Here is a 26048-nt window from a genome sequence, read left to right as displayed (position 1 = left end):
AAGTTTTTTCTGTATACTTGTACGTAATATATTAAGCTCTTAATGAGTATTGGACATAATTTATACTTCACCAATAGTGCAGTATTGGTTGAAGAAACTATTTGTGGGTATGTTGTGTTGTATTCGATAAGCGATACGACAGTTCCTTGCTGCACAAATATAATCAAAAGTGTACGTGCAATTCGTCTTAAAAAGAACGAAATCTTTTACGTATCCCAACCATCAAACTTTGTGATCAAATCATCAAGATTGCAGTAGTGGAATTTCAATACTTTCAAATGATAAATGTGTTGATTAAATAGATGAAAGTTCACTATAACTTTTCACTATCTAATTGATATGGAATTACTTATGCTTTACTAGATAATTCAAGGATTAACCAATTGAGTTTTTATTCACTTAGTGACTTTATTTGGGCCCTAATTAGGTTTGTAGAACCACGTAGGCTAATTAATTTGAATTTGAACCCATCAATATGTAATTATACATAACCAAAGGGACACACAATGCAATTTAATATTAATTTTAAAAAATCAAAATTAATTGGCTAATTCGAAACCTAAACAGTCAAGAGAATATTGTCTGTTTAACACGACTCTCCTTGTTTACGACTCTTTTAATTTAGCACCATTCTTCAATCGAAGCCGTTCAATACTCACCTCACCCATAGATAGATCTGCACCGTTGATTTTCCCCAAACACAATTATAAATAGCCCTCGCATCGTTTATTCTCTGCCAAAATACTTTCACGATATTGGAAACTTGAAGTTAGAGAGAGAAAGAGAGAGAATTTAACGGAGGATAAAAATATCCGGTAGCTAATTCTTAGGGTTTGGAATTTAATTTTTCTGAAATTCGATTTTTTCTTTGAATATTGGGAAATTTGATTACAACATTGGCTTAATTTTTTCGTTGATCGTTGTAGATAATGAGCGATCAGGCAACGGCGATGAATCGAAACCAGCAAACACAGGAGCAACAATTGGCGAGCATGAACCAGAGTTTGAAACAGCAGCAACAATTGTTGATTATGAACCAGAGTTTGATAAGTATGATGACTACGAACCAGGGTTTGATGACTACGGTGAACCAGAGTTTAATCAGTATGATGAGTCAAATGAATCTGCCCGAGCAGCCTCCGATTCAGGTAATCGAATTCGAAAAACTTATCTTTCTCCCATTTATTTCACGAAATTTGGAAAGGTGTAGTGTCAGTGACAAAATTATTAACGTTTGTGAGATCAATTCGTTCGTCGTTTCTCGGATTACAACTTGAAATATTCCGGTCTGCTAATTTATTAGGGTTTTGTACCTATTTTATATTTCTGTTTCCGAATTTTGTTAATCGTCTGGATAATGAACTGAGTCCGTCTTCTGTTTTCGAATTTTGTTAATGATGTTAGCTGCCGATGATGAATCAGTACCAGCAAAAAATGCAGCAACAAGTTGCAAGCGTGAATCAGAGTTTAAGAAAGCAGCAACAATTGCTGTGTACGGATCAGACTTTCAAACGGTCACAGCAACCGGCCTTCATGCGCGCGGTGCAAGCGCAGCAGGTGCAACCGGTGGCTCAGCAGGTGCAACCGGTGGCTCAGCAGGTGCAACCGGTGGCTCAGCAGGGGCAGTTCTTCGCTCATCAGGGGCAGTCCTTTGCTCAGCAGTTGGCTCAGTGGTCGGCTCAGCAGGTGCAGCCCTTGGCTCAGCAGGTGCAGCCCTTGGCTCAGCAGGTGCAGCCCGTGGCTCAGCCGTTACTGTCGATGCGGCTGCAACCACAGCAGCAGCTTCAGGTAATAGAATTCAACATTCGTCTTTAATCTTGGATTACGATTTAAGGGAAGATAAATATGTCAAAATCTTTTGGTCTACTATCTCTTAGGATTGGAGTCTGATTTTTGTATTTGACAACTGTGAAATTTGATTACAACTGGCCTGGAAATCTTTTGGTTCTCACTTCCTGTTACTGTTTACGAACTGAGGGTTTAATATGTCTGTCCCCTTTTTATTTGTTTCTGTAGATCAATCAGTGTTTAAACCAACAAGCGGCAAGCATGAATCAGAGTTTAAACCAGCAAGAGCAATTGCCGAGCAGGTATCAGAGTTTAAACGAGCAGCAACAAGTGTCTAACATTAATCAGGGTTTAAACCAGCAGCAACAGCAAATGACGAGCGTTAATCAGGGTTTAAACCAAAAGCCACAAGTGCCGGGTTTAAACCAGCAGCAACAACAAATGACGAGCGTTAATCAGGGTTTTAACCAGAAGCCACAAGTGCCGAGCGTTAGTCAGGGTTTAAACCAGCAACAACAAGTGCCGAGCAAGAATCAGGTTTTAGAACGGCAGCAATATTTGGTGGGCATGCATGAGCGTATGAAAAAGAGGGCTGCGGATCTGCTTTTAAAACAGCAGCAGAAGTATTTGATGAATAACGACGGTGGTGGTGCTATGAAACAAGCACCATTTTCAGCTTTTGATAACTCACTGCCACTGGTGGGTCTGTCACTGGGTACAGGGAGCAATACGATGGGAAAAGGGGATAATAACGATGAGCACCACAAGTCCTTATTTCACCCTAGTGGAATTCTTGGTGGCAAAATGTTCAATGGTGGTTGGAATTTGAATTCAACCAACAATGTGTTGCGAAATCGTATGGCACAACTGGAGAAGGAGATTCTATCTTTGAAAAAAAAGGTGGTCTTGATGGAGAAGGAATTTGGGGGATTAAAGACGAGGATGGAGAAGGAGTTGGGGGATTTTAGGAGGATGATGGAAGCTCATTTGGTAGAGGATTCGGATGATGATAATGAGGATTCAGATGGGGAATTAAACGATGAGGATGATGATAATGAGGATTCGGATGCTGAAACTATTCGAAGTGTTGAAGAGAAAGACGATGATAATAGTGAGGATTCGGATGCTGAAACTATTCGAAGTTACGATGATAATAATGAGGATTCGGATGCTGATAATAGTGAGGATTCGGATGCTGAAACTATTCGAAGTTACGATGATAATAATGAGGATTCGGATGCTGAAACTATTCTAAGTGTTGAAGAGAAAGACGATGATAATAATGAGGATTCGGATGCTGAAACTATTCGAAGCGTTGAAGAGAAAGACGATGATGGTACCGTTTCCGACGGTTCTAAAGCAGCAGGAGAAAATGTTGAATTACTTGTTGAAGGGTACAAGAGTAATAATGACACCGTTACTAAACATGTGAACGGTAAGCAAGGTAAAAGCTACAGTGACGAGCCACTTGAGGAGTCAAATAATGATGTGGATGCAGAAATCAAGGTAAATGATGACGAGGATGCTGAGCTTTATGGATATGTGATGGTAGGATGAGAAGGTAGTGCCCGATTCGGTGCAATGATGCCCCGTTAATTCTCATCTGTATTCGTAAGCATATAGGTATATAGTCGGCCCTCACCATTTCTGCAGTCCTTACTCCTTAGCATTATTCTTAGCATTTCTACTACTTTATGTCTATTAGGACCTTTAATTTTAGTTCTTCGCTTAATGGTTTGAACAGTGAAGTGATAAAATATTTTTCTTTAATTTTTTTTGTGGTTTCTGTAGTTTTATTATTGTTGTGTATTTTTTGTTTATGCCTGTGTGTATATATCTATGTGTGTCTTTTATGTATGTGAAACATGTGTGTTTACTTTAAACATTAATGCGTGTGTGAGTGTGTGTCTGTGTGTGTGTTTTAGGGTAAGCTGCTAGTTTGTTTTGACCTGGAAGACTTTTGTAATTTTGACCAGCTGTGGAGGTAGAGGTGCAATACTGTGTAGGACTGTATGCATTAGATTTTGTTTTGGTTTTCCTTCTATTAATTAATTTTAATTTATGCATTTTTAGTTCACTTTTAGGTTTGATTTTCATTGTGGCAAGAATGAATGATTATGTGTTTGGCTAAATTTATAAGTTATGAAAATTTGTTTGGTATTTTTTTTCAAGACAGATCTTAATTTTTTTTTTAAATAAATTGTTAAAAAGCTTATAAAATATTTAAGAAAAAAAGTACTAACCCCCATTCTTTTTATTTATCTTGAGCTTATACTGCATCACTGTCGAAATAGAAACGAATAGGATAGTATTATTAATGGAAAATTGATTAAGAGTCCCTTTAATTTTATTTTTTTTATAGCTCTAACAGTTCGTTCGGATATTTAGAATTTGATAACAGTCCATCGGGACAGTTTAGTTAGACAACTTAGATTGAAAGTAGACAATTTAAAATACACAATTTGGACTGAAAATTGACAGTTTAGTTGGATAATTTGTATTTAGAATAGACATCTTAGATAAAAATAACCTCTTTCCAATGATGTTATTGTGGCATATTTAGGCGATCAACGACCGATGACTAGTAGGGAGAAGCGAAAGAGTAGGAGAAACGTCATTTTTTGGAGTGGGTGTGGTTATGAGGACGGATGGATTGGAGAATAATAATGTATTTTCAGTCTAAGATGACTATTTAGTATTTTCTATCTAAGTTGCCCAAGAAACTTTTCGCAAAATGCTAAAGTATTATTGCCCTGATTGAAAAGGGTATTAGTGACAAGGGTGTTCAGTAAATTGCCATTATAATTAATAATGTGTTGGAAAACTGAAATGATTATTACAATATGCGACCGGTAGAGCCGGGGGCACAGGCGGATCCATCGCATGATGAGGATGATGATGTATCTCTGTAAGTTTCCGGTCTCAATATATTTATTCGGAGCCAAATTTTAGACCAGATGGCGATGACGATTCAGCACCCCTGACTCTTTGACTAGTGCTACTACTTCGTCTGGTGCTGCTACGTGACAGAAATTGTAATTTTAAAAATTGGAACGAAAAATACTTGTTCCAAAGTAAAAAAAACACCGGTTTGGAATTCGAAATCTAATTTGCATTTCAATTTTGTTCCATTAAAAATCGAGAAAATCATAAATCAGAGTAAAAAATTTATACAGTTCCAAAATCGAAAATAATCAGATTAAAATTGGCAGAATTTAGAAATCTCTGTTCCAATTTCCATCCCCAAGTGGAATCACTTAAATAGTGGAACTAAATAAAGTAGAAACGTGAGTAGTTTGTGCTCTCTGTTAGCACTAAACCCATTAATAGCGAACACTAATTCATCTACTTAAAAGCAATAATCTGGAATTCCATTATCTTCAAACATATATAATGCTATCTATATATCATGTGATAATTTTGTTTAATTTACCACTACGTACGTACTTTAAATTCTTATCTCTCCGTTATGATGCACATGCGCAAATAAGAAAAATTATTATAATCAAGTCCCAACACTTAATTAATTGCCGCCAAATCAATAGTTAATTAACTAGTTAATGCATGCAGTCGCCATACATCATTTAAGAATTAAATTGTTCATTAATCCCCAACGTGGAATATCTTGTCAATCTCCATTTTCTATATAATTTCCTAATTAATCACACTATAAATAAACCAGCTTAGTCAGTCGTTAAACTCACCTAATTAGAGTTGGAGTAATTAGCTTAATTATAAATTAACTCATATCATTTTAGCTCAAAATAATTAAATTAATTAAACATGCAGAAGTCATACAATTATAATTACTCTAGGGTTTTGATGTTTTTAATGTTGTGTGTAGTGGTGAGGTCTCAACTTAGTGCAGATTTTTACGCTAGAAGCTGTCCGAATCTGCTTAATATTGTTCGAAAAGAGGTTAAAAACGCGATAAAGAATGAGATGAGGATGGCTGCTTCTTTGCTTCGACTTCACTTCCATGATTGCTTCGTCAATGTGATGAGTAAACTAAATAATTCTACCATTAATATTTCTTTTAATTTTATACGAATATTGTAATTTATTTTTCTTTTTTTGTTTAATTAGGGATGCGATGCATCGGTGTTGTTGGATGGAAGTGACGGCGAAAAGTTTGCGCTTCCGAATTTAAACTCAGCAAGAGGATACGAAGTGATCGACACCATAAAAAATGCAGTGGAGACCTCTTGCAGCGGTGTCGTTTCGTGTGCCGATATTCTCACACTAGCTGCTCGAGACTCCGTGCTCTTGGTATGTAATTACAATAAATTAATTATTTTTTTTTTAATTATTATTATTTTATTTTTTTGAAAAAGAATAAATTAATTTATGACCCAATATTGCATATATACTGTTAAAATCTCTATAGATTAACACAATCGGTACTAGCAAAATTCTATTAATTTAGTGCAATATTAAAGTATCGAACTAATAGTAGGTTTTTATCACTATTATTTAAGAATGGTTATTAATTTATCGAGTATTAATTTATATACGTTGGAATGCATGCATGCAGAGTGGAGGGCCATCATGGAAGGTAGTGTTGGGGAGAAGAGATGGATTAGTGGGTAACCAAACGGGAGCAAATTCAGCACTTCCTTCTCCGTTTGAATCTCTTGATAATATCATTGCCAAATTTGCTGCCGTTGGTTTAAACGTTACTGACGTCGTTGCTTTATCAGGTATTTAATATATTAAATTAAATTACGGCCAACTCCCTAAGGTAATTTTAAATTACGAAAAACCCCTTCATATTTGGGTAATTACAACCACCTCCCTCAAATATAAATCTCATTACACGTCCACCCTTTCAGTGTCAAATTCTACATAATCTTCTAGATTTCGTGGAAATCTTCTCTAGTTTGTACTCGTTTTGTGCAAAAATACAGTTTCTAATACAAATCTAATATTTACAAGCCACGAGGCACATCTTATAATCATCTTGTTTCAAAATGTGGAGCTCGAACGGGTTAAAATGGATACAAACTGAAGAATATTCCACATAATCTAGAAGATTCCACTAAATGTGATCACACCGCAAATGGCGACATGTAAGAAGATTCATAATTCAGAGAGGTGGTTGTAATTACTCAAACATAAAGAATTTTTTCATAATTTGACCTTACATCGGAGGTTGACCGTAATTTACCCTATAATAATTTATAAACATAAATATTTATTTTTTATAATATTTATAACTAACCCTTGAATATTTTTTGAAGGCGGGCACACAATTGGGTTATCAAGATGCGCGCTCTTCAGCAACAGGCTATCCAATTTTTCCGGCACCGGAGCACCGGACAGCACGCTCAACACCAGCCTGATTCCGGAGCTGCAGACCGCCTGTCCGGCCACCGGCGACGGCAACAACACCGTCCCCCTAGACAACAGATCCAGAGACTTATTCGACAACCGCTACTTCGTCAATTTGGTCAACGGGAGGGGCATTTTGCAGTCCGATCAAATACTTGTTTCCAGTGACTCAGCTCAGTCAACCACCAGAAGTATTGCCCAACTCTACAGTACAAATGCTACGGTTTTCTTTTGTGACTTCGTGAATTCCATGATTAAGATGGGGAATATTAGCCCCTTAACCGGATCAAATGGACAGATTAGAAAGAATTGCAGGGTTGTCAATTCTTGATTATTATTATTATTAGGGTTTGGTTTATTTCTCTAGTTGGGAATTGTAATGGGGTCTATCTAATAAAATTTAATTTGGGATTAGTAATTAATTATTTGTTCTCTAATATGTGATATAAAATTAAACTATATATGTTTATATAAAAAAAAAAAATTGGCTTTAAATAATTAGCATGATCATGTGATTAAATGTTTTTTTTTTAATAGATAAATATTAATAACTGGTAAAGAACTAAAAACTTGGTAAAATATTAAAATAATAATAAAACAATTTTATTATTTCTAACAAAGTTATGGCATTTGGCACTCTTATTGTTTGTTTACTCTAATTATTAAAAAAAAGTTCTTACATTATTTTTAGTAGCAAACCCCACCTTGATTAAATTTTCTTCACCAAACTATTTCAAAAAAATCATCATTTAGGGATTGTTGGCTTAAAAAATACATCTTAGTGAATTTTTGTTAGTATTAGTAAACATATAATATTTCTAAGCGATTCGAAATAACACGGTACAAATCACTCGAAGAACCAATATTTGAGTGTTGCGGATAAATTGTTGATTTTTTTTTATTTTATATTTGATGATGAAGGAATCCGCAGCCAATCATATAGTTGCACTGGGTAAACTTAGACTCTTGTATAATAGTTTGCAAACCATACGAAAGACGTAAACCACATTAGACTAATCATGTGTGATAAACTCGACCTAGCGACCGTAAGCAAAGGGATTCAAACCTGGGTCAATTAGCACATCCTAACTTGCTCGGAACGCTAGGCCTTAATTGTTGAATTTATTCAATGAATTAATAATGGATCATATGCTAATTAGTTCTCACCTTATTTCATTGTATTGGCTTATTTTCAACATTAATTGAGCAAGATAGAGTTTCGGGCCGGGCCCGAGTCTTTAACAAAGTTAATTACGTGGAATTTTCTAGTTCTAGAACTTGGATTGAGTCTTTTTTTTTTATTGAATATGACAATGTATGTTTAATTTTGGGAATCTAATAAAAATTGGAGATAAAAGACAGCCATGCATAAAGTATAAATTTTCACACAATAGATATAATTAATATACTTACATGAGCCATCTATTTTGACAAATCTCTTGTCACGTGCATTGAACTTTGGTTAATTATAATAAATATTAGTTTAATTATAACTTTAGTTCATTAAACTTTACAAGAAAAGTTAATTATTTGTTTTCCACGTCAAACCAACTTAATTTCTAAAAGCATCTCAAGTATTGGAGATATATAATATATAGTTGTTGGTAAAATTTAAGATTTTTTCCCATTTTAGAATTGAATGATATAATATATGGATGAGATCTTACACCATAGAAAATATTTACAAATGCGAAGCAACATTATGATAAGATTAATTCAACAGTTGGTCTAATTATGTGTTGTTTGCGGATGGTTTTAGAAATAGATTATGGGCTTTTTAGTGTATATAATCTGTTTTTAGCTGTTTGCAAAACAAATTTTTGTTTTTGCTTCTCTTAAATAAAATTGCTTTAAGCTATAATTTTAAAAGCACCCATGTATCTGTTTTTTCTAATTTAGTTTATTATTCAGCTAATTAGAAAACACCCCCAACTTTTAGAAATAAACACTTAATTCCAACTTAATTCACAATTATTAACTTCTACTTTTAAATAAGCTTTTACAAACACCATCTAAGAGTTGAATATATGTTTCGTCAAATTTGCCGCAGTTTGGACCCCGCAACTTATTATTTGCCGAGGAAAAAATAAGGACCTTCAAATTTTAGTCAAAACTAAATGAAATTGATTCATTCTTCTGTTTATATGCCACCGTGGGATGCACGGGATAGCGTTGCAAAAAAGAAGAAAATTTAAATATATGATGATTAAATTGTATTAAAAAAAAATTACACAAATGTATAAATTACTTAGCTGTTAAATTTAAATTACCGAAATAGCATCAAAAAGTTAAATTATTCATTTATTATCTAAGTGGTGGATTAATTCCAAGTTTTATTTATTTAATTTTTTTGGAGAAGTTGAATAATTCCAAGTCACGTTGGCCGAATAAGTCCAATCCGATCAACAAATAAATATACATCTATATCAAGAAAATTATTCATTCATTATTTAATTGCTGGATTAAGGATATTATATGTGTGGTAAATCATTAATTATATGATTGAAAATGCAGTCCAGTTGATATAATTGAATATAGTACTTGCAGTGAATAAAGAAGAAGTTTTCATGCATAGACGTTTTCTCCTCTCCAACAACTAATTAATTGTCACTATAAATTAACCTAAACTCAGCCACAATTACATAGAAACAAAAAAGAGAGAAGAAAAATACATACACTATACTGCAAATAATTAACTATATTATTCCACCATGTCTGTGTTGAGAGTGCCAATAGCAACTTTTCTCGTGCTGATATTCGTAACTGTGTTCGAAAAAGGATGTAACGCTCAGTTGAGCACCACATTCTACGCTACCACGTGCCCTAATATATCGAGCGTGGTTCTCAATGTCATCCAACAGGCTCAACGGGCTGTTGTTCGGGCTGCCCCTAAACTTATTCGCCTTCATTTCCATGATTGCTTCGTCGATGTAAATTTTCCATCTCTATTTTTCCCCTCTTTTTTTCTAGGGTTATTAGGGATCGGCATGCATGTGTTAAAATCTAGAAGAGCCTCTTTTTTTTTTTTTTGCTCATAATTTGTTTTTAGGTGTTTATAAAATCGGCTTTTGCTTTTCCTTTTGTTTCTCTTGAAAATAATTGGCTTTAAGCTATTTTTGTTAAAAGCACCCGGCCACTAGACCACCGGTTTATCTATTTAAGTTAATTTTCTTGCATACTTGCAAACAGTCACTAACTTAATTCGGTTTTTGAATAAGCTTTTTGCAAACACCACCTTATTGTTCCCGATACGTACATATCGAAATTTATAAAAATTAGTGTTAATAAACAATAACAATAGACAATTAGTTAATATTGTCTCCGAAATCTCAGGATGTATATTCCGGTGGTTATATATTTGAATGTGTTAAGTACTAATTTGTTTGTGTTCATTCGTCAGGGCTGCGATGGATCGCTTTTGCTAGACAATGCAGACGGCATACTCAGCGAAAAAGACGCGTTCCCGAATGCCGGTTCTGTCGACGGATTCGGTATAATAAACCAAGTTTTGGTTACAATAACTCATTTACTGTAACAAACTTTAAGTATTGTCGCGAAACATTCAGTTTTGGGTAACGACTGGGATTAGTTATTACAAAAAGAAATAATTCGTTATGAGAAATGCCTTTTTCGGTGACAACTTGATTACTTCGTTACAAGAGATTTACTGTTGTTACCAAAAGGTTTCTTTATGGTGACAAACAATAGTATTCGTTACCTTTAGTATCAAGTTGTCACAAAAGAAAATAATCTTTAGTGACAGCAATATTGTGCTCACAAAAGGTTCCAATTTTTAAATACTTTTGATTATAAATATAATTAATATATAATAAAAATAAGAAAGAAAATACAAGTAAAAATTAAAAAAATATATTATTTATTTATATTTTTAGTCATAACAATATATATATATATATATATATATATATATATATATATATATATATATATATATATATATATATATATATATATATATATATATATATATATATATATATATATATATATATATATATATATATATATATATATATATATGAATATGTATATTTTTTTCCCTCAAAAATAAAAGGAACAAATTTTGATTATTATGGTTAAAGAGTATTGAACAATTATCCTTGATTTAAATTAATAATCAAATCATTAAAAGATTAATTTAAATTTAAAAAGCTTTATATACTACGTTATTTTATTAATTTTTTATTTTATTAATATATATTTTTTTTTATGTTTGATTTTTTTGCTGAAAATATATCTGATGCATGTTAAAAACATCAATTATTTTAATAAGTACCGTAGTGGTAGAAACACCTTTAGTTAAATAAATGTAACTTTAGGTTAAAATTTGGACTAAAAGAGTCCCAAAATTCTGGGCGGCAAAATTAGCGCCTCTTCTTTATACTTCTCTGGATTATTCGAGCGGAGAAGACAAAGAATCAAATGAACAGACAAAGACGAAGATAGGGTTTTCAATTTTCACCACCGTCACAGATTCGTCACTCTTCCTACCGCCACCGCACACCTCGCGAGTTCACTTGATTTTTCTAGCAAAGGCGGCTGAGCCAATAGAGAACGACAATTCAAGGTACATAAATCCTGAGTATTTCGCAGCGATGATATGGGATGAAGTTTAAGTCCTATCTTGATTTTTTTGTCCACTGGATTAACTTTTTTTGGAATAACATCTAATTTACATATGATTGTAGTTTAATGGTACAAATGCACTAAGATTATATAGTGCTTGAATCCTGCTGACTATTACAACTTATAATTCATATTACGATTGCCAAAGGGGTCGAAATAGTTATTGAAGAATTGGAAACCCTTTCTCATATGAGGTATATAAATCAATTTCATGAAATCCTTTAGTTTTATTTTCCCTGGTTGTGGCTTCATTTTTTAATTGTTAAAAGTTGAGAATAAATTGTACATGTTTGAAACATTAAATAAATTCTTCACATATACAGATTCTTTGAGACTTTTACTAACAGAACCTGAGAGAGAATTTAAATTAATTGCGTGGAACCATTTCTAAAATTTTCAAGCGCGAATTGTGTTTTACGTATTATTCTTTATTTGCTAACTTAATTGATTATTTAATTGTGCAGTTAAATGCCACCTAATAATATAATACCGCGTCGCATTTTAACTAGGAGGAGTAAAGATGCAAATGTAGAAGCATCTTCAGTCGCCCAAGAACTTCCATTTGTGTCGGCAAATTCACGATCTGAAATCCCGTCATCTCGTGTGCCAACTTCATCTACGTCTCCCCATCTTCATGAGGATACACAAGGATACGAAAGTGAAAGTTCTTTATCAATCCCTGAAAACTCAACTGGTAATTTTATGCATTTTTCTAATAATACTTAACTTTATCATCTATTTATTAGATATTTGTATTTCTATGAATAAGTATCAGTTTCCACAAAGAAAAGAGGCCGCGGAGCAACTACAGGAAAATCAATAGAGAAAGCAATTACTGAAAATGTTAGTGTCTATTGTTTGATATACATTTCTCTTTTTTGTTACATGTACCTAATTATAATTATATATATTCTTTTATTTGTGATTAGAAAGGACAATTATTAGAAATTGAGTTTCCTGAAGGTTTTAAAAAGCCACGTCAATTTGCTAATCACTTAGCAACTGGAATTGGAGTTGTGGTTAGGTACAGTCCTGAACTTGACTGTATGAGTAACTGGAGTGACCTTGCAGAACACGAAAAGCTACCTATTTATGCTGGATTAGATGTAAGTATAATGGTTTTCTACATTTGTACTTTGTCATAGATATGAAATAAATTTCTTTATTTTGATAGTTACTCTTGTCCACCAATTTTAGACATGGTTTAATATTAAAGGATGGGGAAATAATCCAGTAGTTCAAAGTTATATGGAGGAGATGTTCCAAAAAAGTTATACGCATTGGAAAGGTCGATTATCAGGAGCTTATAAACGTATGATTGAAGAAGAAAAAGATCCCAAGGCTTGTAGTCCGTTTGATTGGATAGAACTTCGAAAATGGCGTACTTTGTGTGATTACTATGAAACTGAAAATTTCAAGGTATTATTACAATTGGTTTGATATATAAATATCATTTTGTAAATTGTGTTAAAACTTTTAGTAAGATTTTAACTTTTACTTTTTCATATGGAAATGCAGAAAAGGTCTAAAGCTAATGAAAGTAATAGGAAACTTCTACCGTATACTCATACTTCAGGTTCAAAATCATTTCATACACGGCTATTGCAAATGGTAATATATTGATTGATTTTGATTGATATTTGTTTAGTTTGGTAATGTTGGTTCTTATATTTTATTTTTCTAATTTGAAAGGAAAATCAAATCTACGTGGATAATTTTGCCATGACTCATAAGAGAAATGGTACTTTTGTGAATGAGAAGGCTGCAGATGTACATGTATGTTGGATTGTGCACAAATGTCATTTTAATTGATACATATTTATATATCTAAACATGAATTATGGACTTGACTTTGTTAAACGCTCACAGGTTGAAATGGAAAATATGAGGAATGGACTAAATCAAAATGAAAGTATCACTTCTGAGCGGGAAATTGTAAATAAGGTACTTGGTAAACGATCTAGATATGAGAAAGGCTTAGGGTATGGAGTTGTGCCGTCTAAATGTTCGAAGAGGTCAACATGTGAATCTTCACAATTGGAGACAGTTCAAGAAAAGTTGAGTGTTACTGAAGATGAATTGAAAGATGCTACTTGTCGTATTAAATCCCAACAAGAATTGATTCAAACGCAAGAAGCACTAATTCAAAACTATGATGACCGTTGCAAAAAGCAAGATGATGAAATACAAGGCCTAAGGGAAGGGCAAGACGAGTTGAAGCAAATGCTATTGCGTTTATTGCAACAAAATAGTTCAAGCAATCAAGACAAACTTTGTAAGTTATACATGTTTGTTGCTATCATTTTCATATTTTAATTTTATTTTATGTTAGTGTGCTGAATTTTGATAAAATACAAGTTGATTAGAACTGTGATAAAATTTGGTTCCATATTCCTTTAATTTGGTGTTGTATAATATGTTTATGTGTGATTATTTTTGGGCATATGTTTGATCTGAGCATTTTTGTCTTCTTCTTGTAATCTTTATTGATAATTAATTTGTTTGATTACTCTTATTACATGCTTGAACAGGAGATGATATGACTTAAGGAATTTTTTTCCAGAAATGTGTGCTTAAAATTTGACTTTGGAAATAGGTATCTTCTTCCAATTTTTTTTCATACAACCTTATAGTTTTGTTTTTCTAATGTTTTTTTACTGGTTTTATGCTTAAATGTCTAATAAAATTTAAATAATGCTTATATTTGCAGGTTTTTGGTGTTAATACAACAAAGAATGGTCCAGTGTAAAGTTTTGAAAGTTAGCTTGTATTTTGATCAATCATGCATCACTAAGGATACTATTTAGAACATTTTGCTACTTCTTAATTGTTTTTGAGTCCTGATGTATCTTTGAAGCATGTATCTACAATGAAATGTTTGGTGTTTATAATCGATATAATTTTTTTAATGTTATATTATCTTACATAATTATTTTGAATGAATATTCTTGTTGTCAGAAAATTCTCAATTCATTTTTTTATTTTACAAAAAAAATTAAAAATAATATCGGAAAAAAAAAGTATTGGTGAGTATATCATTGTCATAAGAAGTTTTTGTAACCAAGACATTATTATATTTTAAATTTCATGAAACTGATTATTGGTAACGAATTCAGACTTTCGTAACGACTAAAAATATATAGCGAGGACCGTATTTGTTACAACTAATATGCTATTGTAACTAAATTTAATTTCGTTACCAATGTATTAGTAACGAATAATAAGAAATCGTTACCTAAACTTCTAGCGTCGAGCTTTACACGACAAAGAAAGGTAACCAATTACGTCGTTACAAGACGTTAAGGTGACGAAAAATTGCCATTTGGCGACCAATTTCATCGTTACCACAGGTGATTTTTCTTGTAGTGAATTGTAATGGGGTCTATCTAATAAAATTTAATTTGGGATTAGTAATTAATTATTTGTTCTCTAATATGTGATATAAAATTAAACTATATATGTTTATATAAAAAAAAAAAAAAATTGGCTTTAAATAATTAGCATGATCATGTGATTAAATGTTTTTTTTTTAAATAGATAAATATTAATAACTGGTAGAGAACTAAAAACTTGGTAAAATATTAAAATAATAATAAAACAATTTTATTATTTCTAACAAAGTTATGGCATTTGGCACTCTTATTGTTTGTTTACTCTAATTATTAAAAAAAAGTTCTTACATTATTTTTAGTAGCAAACCCCACCTTGATTAAATTTTCTTCACCAAACTATTTCAAAAAAATCATCATTTAGGGATTGTTGGCTTAAAAAATACATCTTAGTGAATTTTTGTTAGTATTAGTAAACATATAATATTTCTAAGCGATTCGAAATAACACGGTACAAATCACTCGAAGAACCAATATTTGAGTGTTGCGGATAAATTGTTGATTTTTTTTTATTTTATATTTGATGATGAAGGAATCCGCAGCCAATCATATAGTTGCACTGGGTAAACTTAGACTCTTGTATAATAGTTTGCAAACCATACGAAAGACGTAAACCACATTAGACTAATCATGTGTGATAAACTCGACCTAGCGACCGTAAGCAAAGGGATTCAAACCTGGGTCAATTAGCACATCCTAACTTGCTCGGAACGCTAGGCCTTAATTGTTGAATTTATTCAATGAATTAATAATGGATCATATGCTAATTAGTTCTCACCTTATTTCATTGTATTGGCTTATTTTCAACATTAATTGAGCAAGATAGAGTTTCGGGCCGGGCCCGAGTCTTTAACAAAGTTAATTACGTGGAATTTTCTAGTTCTAGAACTTGGATTGAGTCTTTTTTTTTTATTGAATATGACAATGTATGTTTAATTTTGGGAATCTAATAAAAATTGGAGATAAAAGACAGCCATGCATAAAGTATAAATTTTCACACAATAGATATAATTAATATACTTACATGAGCCATCTATTTTGACAAATCTCTTGTCACGTGCATTGAACTTTGGTTAATTATAATAAATATTAGTTTAATTATAACTTTAGTTCATTAAACTTTACAAGAAAAGTTAATTATTTGTTTTCCACGTCAAACCAACTTAATTTCTAAAAGCATCTCAAGTATTGGAGATATATAATATATAGTTGTTGGTAAAATTTAAGATTTTTTCCCATTTTAGAATTGAATGATATAATACACATATGAGATCCTACACCATAGAAAAAAGATTTACAAAACAACATCATGATAAGATTAATTCAACACTTGGTCTAATTATGTGGTGTTTGCGAATGGTTTTAGAAATAGATTATGGGTTTTTTTGTGCATATAATCTGTTTTTAGGTGTTTGCAAAACAAGTTTTTGCTTCTGCTTCTCTTAAAAAAAACTGTTTTAAGCTATAATTTTAAAAGCATTCATGTATCTATTTTTTCTAATTAATTAGTTTATTTTCCAGCTAATTAACAAACACCCCCAACTTTTAGAAATAAACACTTAATTCCAATTTAACTCACAATCACTAACTTCTATTTTTAAATAAGCTTTTACAAACACCATCTAAGAGTTGAATATATGTTTCGTCAAATTTGCCACAGTTTGGACCCCGCAACTTATTATTTGCCAAGGAAAAAATAAGGGTCTTCAAATTTTAGTCAAAACCAAATGAAATTGATTAATTCTTCTGTTTATACGCCACCGTGGGATGCACGGGGTAGCGTTGCAAAAAGGAAGAAAATTTAAATATATGATAATTAAATTGTATTAAAAAAAATTTACACAAATGTATAAATTACTTAGCTGTTAAATTTAAATTACCGAAATCGCATCAAAAAGTTAAATTATTCATTCATTATCTAAGTGGTGGATTGATTCCAAGTTTTATTTATTTAATTTTTTTGGAGAACTTGAATAATTCCAAGTCACGTTGGCCGAATAAGTCCAATCCGATCAACAAATAAATATACATCTATATCAAGAAAATTATTCATTCATTATTTAATTAATGCTGGATTAAGGATATTATATGTGTGGTAAATCATTAATTATATGATTGAAAATGCAGTCCAGTTGATATAATTGAATATAGTACTTGCAGTGAATAAAGAAGAAGTTTTCATGCATAGACGTTTTCTCCTCTCCAACAACTAATTAATTAATTGGCACTATAAATTAACATAAACTCAGCAACACTTATGAAGAAACAAAAAGCAAGAAGAAAAATATATACACTATACTGCTAATTAACTATATTATTCCACCATCATGTCTGTGTTGATGAGAGTGACAATAGCAACTTTTCTCGTGCTGATATTCGTAACTGTGTTCGAAAAAGGATGCAACGCTCAGTTGAGCACCACATTCTACGCTACCACGTGCCCTAATATATCGAGCGTGGTTCTTAATGTCATCCAACAGGCTCAACGGGCTGATGTTCGGGCTGCCCCTAAACTTATTCGCCTTCATTTCCATGATTGCTTCGTCGATGTAAATTTTCCATCTCTATTTTTTCCCTCTTTTTTTCTAGGGTTATTAGGGATCGGCATGCATGTGTTAAAATCTAGAAGAGCCACAAATATATATATATGTTCCGGTGGTGGTTGCAAAAGCTTTTAGAAACAGCTTCTGAACTTTTTTTTTTTTGCTCATAATTTGTTTTTAGGTGTTTATAAAATCAGCTTTTGCTTTTTCTTTTGTTTCTCTTGAAAATAATTGGCTTTAAGCTATTTTTGTTAAAAACACCCGGCCACTAGACCACCGGTTTATCTATTTAAGTTAATTTTCTTGCATACTTGCAAACAGTCACTAACTTAATTCGGTTTTTGAATAAGCTTTTTGCAAACACCACCTTATTGTTCCCGATACGTACATATCGAAATTTATAAAAATTAGTGTTAATAAACAATAACAATAGACAATTAGTTAATATTGTCTCCGAAATCTCAGGATGTATATTCCGGTGGTTATATATTTGAATGTGTTAAGTACTAATTTGTTTGTGTTCATTCGTCAGGGCTGCGATGGATCGCTTTTGCTAGACAATGCAGACGGCATACTCAGCGAAAAAGACGCGTTCCCGAATGCTGGTTCTGTCGACGGATTCGGTATAGTAGATAACATGAAAACAGCCTTGGAGAGTGTGTGCCCAGGTGTGGTCTCGTGTGCAGATATTTTGGCACTAGCTTCTCAAATTTCAGTTAACTTGGTAACTACATACAAATAATTAATCTTTGTTTCATGCGCATAAGTACTTATAAATTAGTAACTATTAATTATTTTCAAGTTAATTAATTTGAAATATGGTTTTATAATTAATTAATTAGGTAGGAGGTCCATCATATTCAGTACCACTAGGAAGAAGGGATGGCAGAACAGCAAACAGAGCAGGGGCAAATACGGAACTTCCAAGCCCTTTTGCCAACCTTGATGAACTCCGATCCAATTTCAGCGCCAAGGGTCTCGACTCTACCGACTTGGTCGCTCTATCAGGTATACTTACGCCTCGTTTGGTTGGGATGATTACCCATTATTAACTAAAATAATGTTATCATAGGCATATTTTTTGTTAGACGTCTCCTAGTCCAATAAAATTATTAGATTATTTAATCTTATTTTGTCAAACAAACGAGGCCTTATATTACAAGATGAAATATTAATCATGAAAAAACACAAATCCAAATTCAAGATTTTGAATACATATTTTTACTATATGGTGCAACTCAGACTTGCACTAGACGTTATTTTTGTTCCTCATATTCGTCTTATAAGTAAAATACTAATCCATTTTTTTTTTTTCATTTTGGAAATCGGAATGAAATTTTTTTGTTGCAAAGTCAGAATTTCGCGAATCGGAATCAGTTGAATTCGGAAATTATGCTCCGATTTATCCTCTTAATATAAATTAATATATTATATTCATACTATAAATATAATTTCCCAAAACAAATTGAATTATTTTTTAAAATTAAAATCGAATCATAAATCAAAATTGTATAAATAATCCCAATTCCGAGATGCAAAATATTTCAGGAATATCGAAAATCGGGATTAAAAAAAATAGGTTTCTAATTCAAAAAGTTTTGGATTTAAAACGGAGAAATTCTGAAACTCAACCAATTTTCCGAGTCAACTCGCAAATATTATTTATCATTGTTTATCTTGTTTTTTAGACAGTTTTATCCCACCAATCAATAATACAATTGGGTTTTTTCATTAGATTATTTTATCTTATATTGGCTAATCATATCTTGACAACCAAACGAGATCTAATAGTATATATATTGTAATCTCAGGTGCTCATACATTTGGGCGTGCAAAATGCAACACATTCAGCCACAGGCTCTACAACTTCGCCAACTCCGGTGGGCCCGACCAAACCATAGAACCTACTTACCTGGAAACGTTGCGACAAACGTGCCCTCAAAACGGCGCCGGAACCACCTTAGAAAATCTTGACCAGTCAACGCCCGACGAATTCGACAACGAATACTTTGAAAATCTGCAGAGCGGGAAAGGCCTTCTTCAGACCGATCAACTATTGTTCTCTTCTACTGGATCCGATACAGTTGCTATTGTTGACCGGTTCGGTGATAGCGAAACCGAGTTTTTCGATGCTTTCGTCCGGTCCATTATTAAAATGGGCAACATTGCCCCGCTCACCGGAACTCAGGGAGAGATCCGAGCTGATTGCAAGACGGTTAATTAATTAATTAATTAATTATTTATTTAAAAATAGTGTGCTTCGTCTTTTTTTTTTTTTTTTCCTACGTTTTGCAAGTTGTAAGTTTAATTTAAATAAATTGTAATTTTGAGTTATTGTTTGATGAAAGTTGTGATGTGGAAATTTAAATATGTTGTAAGTATGTTTTATTATTTATAATTCATAGAAAATATATAATAATAAATAGTCTAATAACAAACATTAAGAATAATAAAATATCAAATATAATATATAGATAAAGTTGAAAATTTATTATTCGAATTAAGTATTGAATATCACCACTCTATTTATTGGAGATACGTGCTCAAGAGGTCAAACCATGGATTGGTTAAACTTTAATTGGTTGTTAAAAAAAAAAAAATATCAACACTTGAGTCTTTCATTTATTTGTCTAAGAATTGAATTATATATAGTTCCTCAAATTTGCCACAATTTGCACCCTGCAACTTATTATTTGCTGACGAAAAATTAAGGGTCTTCAAATTTTAGTCAAAAATAAATAAAATAAATGAAATTGATTCATTCTTCTGTTTATACGCCACCGTGGGATGCACGAAACAACGTTGAAAAACGGAAGAAAATTTAAATTTATGATAATTGAATTGTATTAAAAAAATAAATTACACAAGTTAAAATAATAATTAGTTGTTAAATTTAAATTACCAAAAAAGCATAAAAAAAGTTAAATTGTTCATTCATTGTCAAATTGGTGGATTAATTCCAAGTTTTATTTAATTATTTTTTTTGGAGAAGTTGAATAATTCCAAGTTACGTTGGCCGAAGAGGTCCAATCCGATCAACAAATAAATATACATCTATATCAAGAAAACTATTCATTCATTGTCTAATTGGTGGATTAAGGATATTATATGTGTGGATTAGGTATATTAAATAAAAATTAATAATAATAAATCATTAATTATATGATTGAAGATTGAGTCCAGTTGATGTAATTAAATATAGTAATTGCAGTGAATAAAGAAGAAGTTTTCATGCATAGACGTTTTCTCCTCTCCTACAATTAATTGTCACTATAAATTAACCTAAACTCAGCCACAATTGCATAGAAAAAAAGAGAGAGAGAAGAAAAATATATACACTATATACTGCTAATTCACTATATTATTCCACCATGTCTGTGTTGAGAGTGCCAATAGCAACTTTTCTCGTGCTGATATTCGTAGTTGGGTTCGGAAAAGGATGTAACGCTCAGTTGAGCACCACATTCTACGCTACCACGTGCCCTAATATATCGAGCGTGGTTCTTAATGTCATCGAACAGGCTCAACGGGTTGATGTTCGGTCTGCCCCCAAACTTATTCGCCTTCACTTCCATGATTGTTTCGTCAATGTAAATTCTCTCTCTCTCTCTCTCTCTCTCTCTCTCTCTCTCTCTCTCTCTCTCTCTCTCTCTCTCTCTCTCTCTCTCTCTCTCTCTCTCTCTCTCTCTCTCTATATATATATATATATATATATATATATATATATAGAGGTGGTATTTGCAGAAGCTTTTAGAAATAGCTTCTGAGCTTTTTTCTTTTTTTTTTATTGACTCATAATCTGTTTTTATGTATTTATAAAATCAGCTTTTGTTTTTCCAATTGTTTCTCTTGAAATAATTGGCTTTAAGTTATATATTTGAATGTGTTAAGTACTAATTTGTTTGTGTTCATTCGTTAGGGCTGCGATGGCTCGCTTTTGCTAGACAATGCAGACGGCATACTCAGCGAAAAAGATGCGTTCCCGAACGCTGGTTCTGTCGACGGATTCAGTTTAGTAGATAACATAAAAACAGCCTTGGAGAGTGTGTGCCCAGGTGTGGTCTCGTGTGCAGATATTTTGGCAATCGCTTCTCAAATTTCAGTTAACTTGGTAAGTACATACAAATTAATTAATTAATCTTTGTTTCATGCACATAATTACTTATAAATTAGCAACTATTAATTGTAATTTTCAAGTTAATTAATTTAAAATATGGTGTTATAATGAATTAATTAGGTAGGGGGGCCATCATATTTAGTACCACTAGGAAGAAGGGATGGAAGAACAGCAAATAGAGCAGGGGCAAATACGGAACTTCCAAGCCCTTTGGCGAACCTTAACGAACTTAAATCCAATTTCAGCGCCAAGGGTCTCGACTCTACTGACTTGGTCGCTCTATCAGGTATACTTAGGCCTCGTTTGTTAGACGTCTCGGAGTCCAATAAAATAATTGATTTTCATTTCAATTTTAATTTTTGACTAATCGTATTTTGTCAGCCAAACAAGGCCTTATATTACAAGATGAATATTAATCATGACAAAACACAAATCTAAATTCAAGATTTTGAATAAATATTTTTACTATATGGTGCAACTCAAACTTGCACTGGACGTTCTTTTTTTTCATCGATTTGTCTTATAAGTAAAATACTAATCCCGATTCACTTCCAAATTTTTTTCATTTGGAAATCGGAATGAAATTTTTTTGTTGCAAAGTCAGAATTTCGCGAATCAGAATCAGTTGAATTCGGAAATTATGCTCCAATTTATCCTCTTAATATAAGTTAATATATTATAGTCATATTATAAATATAATTTCCCAAAAAAAAAGAGAGAGAGGAGTTTGAATTAGTTTTTAAAATTAAAATCAAATCATAAATCAAAATTGTATAAATAATCCCAATTCCGAGATGCAAAATATTTCAGGAATATCGAAAATCGGGATTAAAGAAATAGGTTTCTAAATTCAAAAGTTTTCGATTTAATTCGGAGAAATTCTGAAACTCCACTATTACCATTCTTCACCTTCATACGCTACACATTTTTTCTTATATGCTACGGTAGTTTGGTTGGAAAGATTAACTATATATGATTAACTAAATAACAAGTCAATGACTTTTTGAGTCAAAGTCGCAAATATTATTTTATCATTGTTTATCTTGACTTTTATGTTTTTTCATTAGATTATTTTATCTTATATTGGCTAATCATATCTTGACAACCAAACGAGATCTAATAGTATATATATTGTAATCTCAGGTGCTCATACATTTGGGCGTGCAAAATGCAACACATTCAGCCACAGGCTCTACAACTTCGCCAACTCCGGTGGGCCCGACCAAACCATAGAACCTACTTACCTGGAAAGGTTGCGCCAAACGTGCCCTCAAAACGGCGCCCCAACCACCTTAGAAAATCTTGACCAGTCAACGCCCGACGTATTCGACAACGAATACTTTGAAAATCTGCAGAGCGGGAAAGGCCTTCTTCAGACCGATCAACTATTGTTCTCTTCAACTGGAGCCGATACAGTTGCTGTTGTCAACCGGTTCGGTGATAGCGAAACCGAGTTTTTCGATGCTTTCGTCCGGTCCATGATTAAAATGGGCAACATTGGCACGCTCACCGGGACTCAGGGAGAGATCCGAGCTGATTGCAAGAGGGTTAATTAATTAATTATTTGAAAATAGTGTGCTTCGTCTTTTTTTTTTTCCTACTTTTTTTCGAATTTTTTTTGCAAGTTGTAACTGTTTAATTTAAATAAATTGTAATTTTAAGTTTTTGTTTGATGAAAGTTGTGATGTGTAAATTTAAATATGTCTGAAGATTATATTCAAAAGAATGAGTAAAAACAAGAAATAATGTCATTATTCAAACACTCTAAAAATTAATCCCAAAAATAAGATATAACAACTTATCAGCTCTTAAAATATCTTATCAGACGTAAGAGCTTATAAGTTGTTTAAAATAAGCTTAGCCAAACACCCTCTTAAATTGCGCCAATAAAATAACTGTAACTAATGTTCTTGAGATTATAATTAACTGCGTCTGAGGTTCTACAAGTGGTATCAGCTCATTGTACATTGTCTAATATCTATACAAAAAAAAAGGCAACTTAGAATTAATACACGCCTTTCAATAAATCAGAAACAACTATATTACATCTATGTCCGGAAAAAAAAAAAAAAAAAAAAAAAAAACACGATACTAGGTATCTAAGTTTGTTGCGTTTGCCTTTGGCTCAACACGAGTTGAGCAAACAACAGTTGGTTCCAAGTGTCGGGGACGCCAGGTAGGCACCAATGGCTACAATCTTGGTGAGTTTCGAACAAGCGTTTCTCCTGGACCGTCGCGTTCGGCTTTCTATAAACCGAAGGGTGCGCATCGCTTCTATAGTTTGTCATTCGCGTAACGTTTAGGTAAACCACGGGTGACTTTAGCTTCTCCATCGACTTATCGAGCATTTGCGGTATCGGAGGACTCAATTCTTCTATACTCAACAGATCCTTCGCATCCTTGATCGGCTCTCTACTATCACATCGTCCACCGGAATTCCACTCTCCTTTACTGCGATTTACGAGGGAAAGTAGACAAACATATTAACTAACATATTAACTAACATAGAACATAATTTGTTTAGCCTATGATGTTTTATTTAGTTTTTTTTTATTATTTAATTACCTGAAATGAGAGAAGGAATAACCTCGGAAAAAAACACGGGTTTTCTTCGGATCTACGTTGGATTCGACCCATCTTGCCCAAGTGGACATTGCCTTATCGAATGCTTCGACAACGTCGAGTTTTTCGTGAACATGGTCGCCTTCTTGATAGTATCCTTTCCTACAAGATAGATACAATCATAGTACTCTATATATCAATTATTTCAGTTCATTCTTAACAAGATTTACGAAGAATTAAGAAAAAAAAAATCGACGAGAAAATAAAAATACCCTTCGGATGTTTTCTCATGGGTCCACCAGTTCCCGGTGTTGAATACAAGCACGTCAGCATCTTTATACAAATCGTACGATTTTTCAACACGGTCGAGCCGAAGTGTTTCTTTAGTCGAACCGTTTTCTATTGGCATTTCCCATTCTTGGACTAGAAAAGCTGATCGAATATATTCCACCGAAACATTATAATCCTACATCCAAAATAAAGTTTTTAAAGAAGAACCCAAAACGAAAAACCCGAAAAAAAAACGCAAGTGTACATATATGTATATATACCGGGAATAGGAAGGAGTAAGTCCCTTCTTTCTTGAATTCCTGTTTACCAGAAGCCTCAAACACTCTGCTCTTATCCTTAACCGAATTCCGCAACAAACAAACCATCGATTCGTACATGTTTCTGTTCAAAGAATCGCCCACGTAAACTATCCGCTTCCCTTTCAAGAACCGAAGCATCTTGCCACCGTCGAATCTGCCAATTTTTCGACATTTCCAAAACACAAATTCAATCACAAGTACATTTTTTTTCAAAACAACAAAAAAAAAATAAAAAAAACGGAATCTTTATCACCACCTAGGCACATTGCAATGATTCGGCTGCCAACGCAACTTCTCGTAACCGGTATCGGGTCTTCCGTTCAAATAGCAGTTAAACGATTCGTCGATGAAAGGGCAAGAACCCGGTTCGTAAAAGGGGGGAGAATTATCTCTCACCCATTTCCCATCAAACACATCACATTTGCTCATCAATTCAACCCATCTTTTTTTCTTCTTCTTCTTCTTCGCCGCCGTCGATTTCCCTTCGGACAAAGTCGAATTTCTCGAACCGTTTGAAGAAACACGAGATTGGTTTAATTCCGGGTTAAAAACGGAATCTTTTGCCCTGGAAAGATTCTGCTGTGATAAATGATTATGGTGCGGGAAATAGGAAGAGAGTTGCGACCTGTTTTTGATGACGTTTTTTAACCACTGAGAAGAAGATTGATGAACGTGGGAGTTTCCGAAGAGGAAGATGATTGTGCAGGCGAGGAAGATGAAGGCGAAGGAATATGCGAATGTGATGGATCCCTTTGTCCGAAAAGTTGGTGTCCGGATTATGGAATTGGGCGAGAAAAGGGCGTTCTTCAGCTCCATTGCGATTGCGATTGCGATTTGCTGTTGTTGATGTTGTTTGCCGCCATTGTTGCGGTTTTATTGTTGGTTGGTAATGGAGGAAATGCCCTAATTGGGAGAATCTGATTGTTGGTAGATTTTAATTTGAATTTCAGAGGGGACACACGTATGTAGGAATTTCAAATATGTAATAATACTACATGTTAGAAGTAGAAAGACAATTGACTAAATATTTTTTTTTTTAAATAATAATAATAATAAATTTAAAGAATTTTAAAAAAAAAAA

General features: G+C 32.9%; 5 protein-coding genes across 6 annotated transcripts; 4 read left to right on the top strand and 1 right to left on the bottom strand.

Annotated features, from left to right (window-relative positions):
- Positions 1–569: 569 nt before the first annotated feature.
- Positions 570–3558, top strand: LOC105950206 (uncharacterized). Of its 2 annotated transcripts, none has more exons than XM_012973544.2 (4): positions 570–815; positions 927–1148; positions 1405–1788; positions 2017–3558. In XM_012973544.2, the coding sequence occupies exons 2-4, from the start codon at positions 930–932 to the stop codon at positions 3343–3345; spliced, it is 1932 nt and encodes a 643-aa protein (XP_012828998.1). In that variant the 5' UTR covers positions 570–815; positions 927–929; the 3' UTR covers positions 3346–3558. The 2 variants fall into 2 exon arrangements, with proteins under 2 accessions (XP_012828998.1, XP_088669127.1); XM_088813001.1 differs by having other exon boundaries at positions 736–831.
- Positions 3559–5472: 1914 nt separating this feature from the next.
- LOC105950129 (Peroxidase superfamily protein) lies at positions 5473–7541 on the top strand. The gene is made up of 4 exons (XM_088813002.1): positions 5473–5784; positions 5875–6057; positions 6323–6488; positions 7029–7541. The coding sequence occupies exons 1-4, from the start codon at positions 5572–5574 to the stop codon at positions 7448–7450; spliced, it is 984 nt and encodes a 327-aa protein (XP_088669128.1). The 5' UTR covers positions 5473–5571; the 3' UTR covers positions 7451–7541.
- Positions 7542–17416: 9875 nt separating this feature from the next.
- Positions 17417–20093, top strand: LOC105950172 (peroxidase A2). The gene is made up of 4 exons (XM_012973495.2): positions 17417–17704; positions 18231–18422; positions 18541–18706; positions 19510–20093. Exons 1-4 carry the CDS (start codon positions 17483–17485, stop codon positions 19920–19922), a joined length of 993 nt encoding a protein of 330 aa, XP_012828949.2. The 5' UTR covers positions 17417–17482; the 3' UTR covers positions 19923–20093.
- Positions 20094–21045: 952 nt separating this feature from the next.
- LOC105950128 (peroxidase A2) lies at positions 21046–23508 on the top strand. Its single transcript, XM_012973445.2, has 4 exons — positions 21046–21288; positions 21618–21809; positions 21936–22101; positions 22959–23508. The coding sequence occupies exons 1-4, from the start codon at positions 21070–21072 to the stop codon at positions 23369–23371; spliced, it is 990 nt and encodes a 329-aa protein (XP_012828899.2). The 5' UTR covers positions 21046–21069; the 3' UTR covers positions 23372–23508.
- Positions 23509–23693: 185 nt separating this feature from the next.
- Positions 23694–25922, bottom strand: LOC105950170 (protein trichome birefringence-like 1). Its single transcript, XM_012973493.2, has 5 exons — positions 25224–25922; positions 24929–25121; positions 24650–24843; positions 24381–24539; positions 23694–24266 (listed from the first exon to the last, which is right to left on the bottom strand). Exons 1-5 carry the CDS (start codon positions 25781–25783, stop codon positions 23915–23917), a joined length of 1458 nt encoding a protein of 485 aa, XP_012828947.2. The 5' UTR covers positions 25784–25922; the 3' UTR covers positions 23694–23914.
- Between the last annotated feature and the right edge of the window lie 126 nt (positions 25923–26048).

This window comes from Erythranthe guttata, chromosome 14 (assembly GCF_056151865.1).
Source record: "Erythranthe guttata isolate IM_541 chromosome 14, IM_541, whole genome shotgun sequence".
Lineage (NCBI taxonomy): Eukaryota > Viridiplantae > Streptophyta > Magnoliopsida > Lamiales > Phrymaceae > Erythranthe > Erythranthe guttata.
This window is presented reverse-complemented; position numbering and strand designations above follow the sequence as displayed.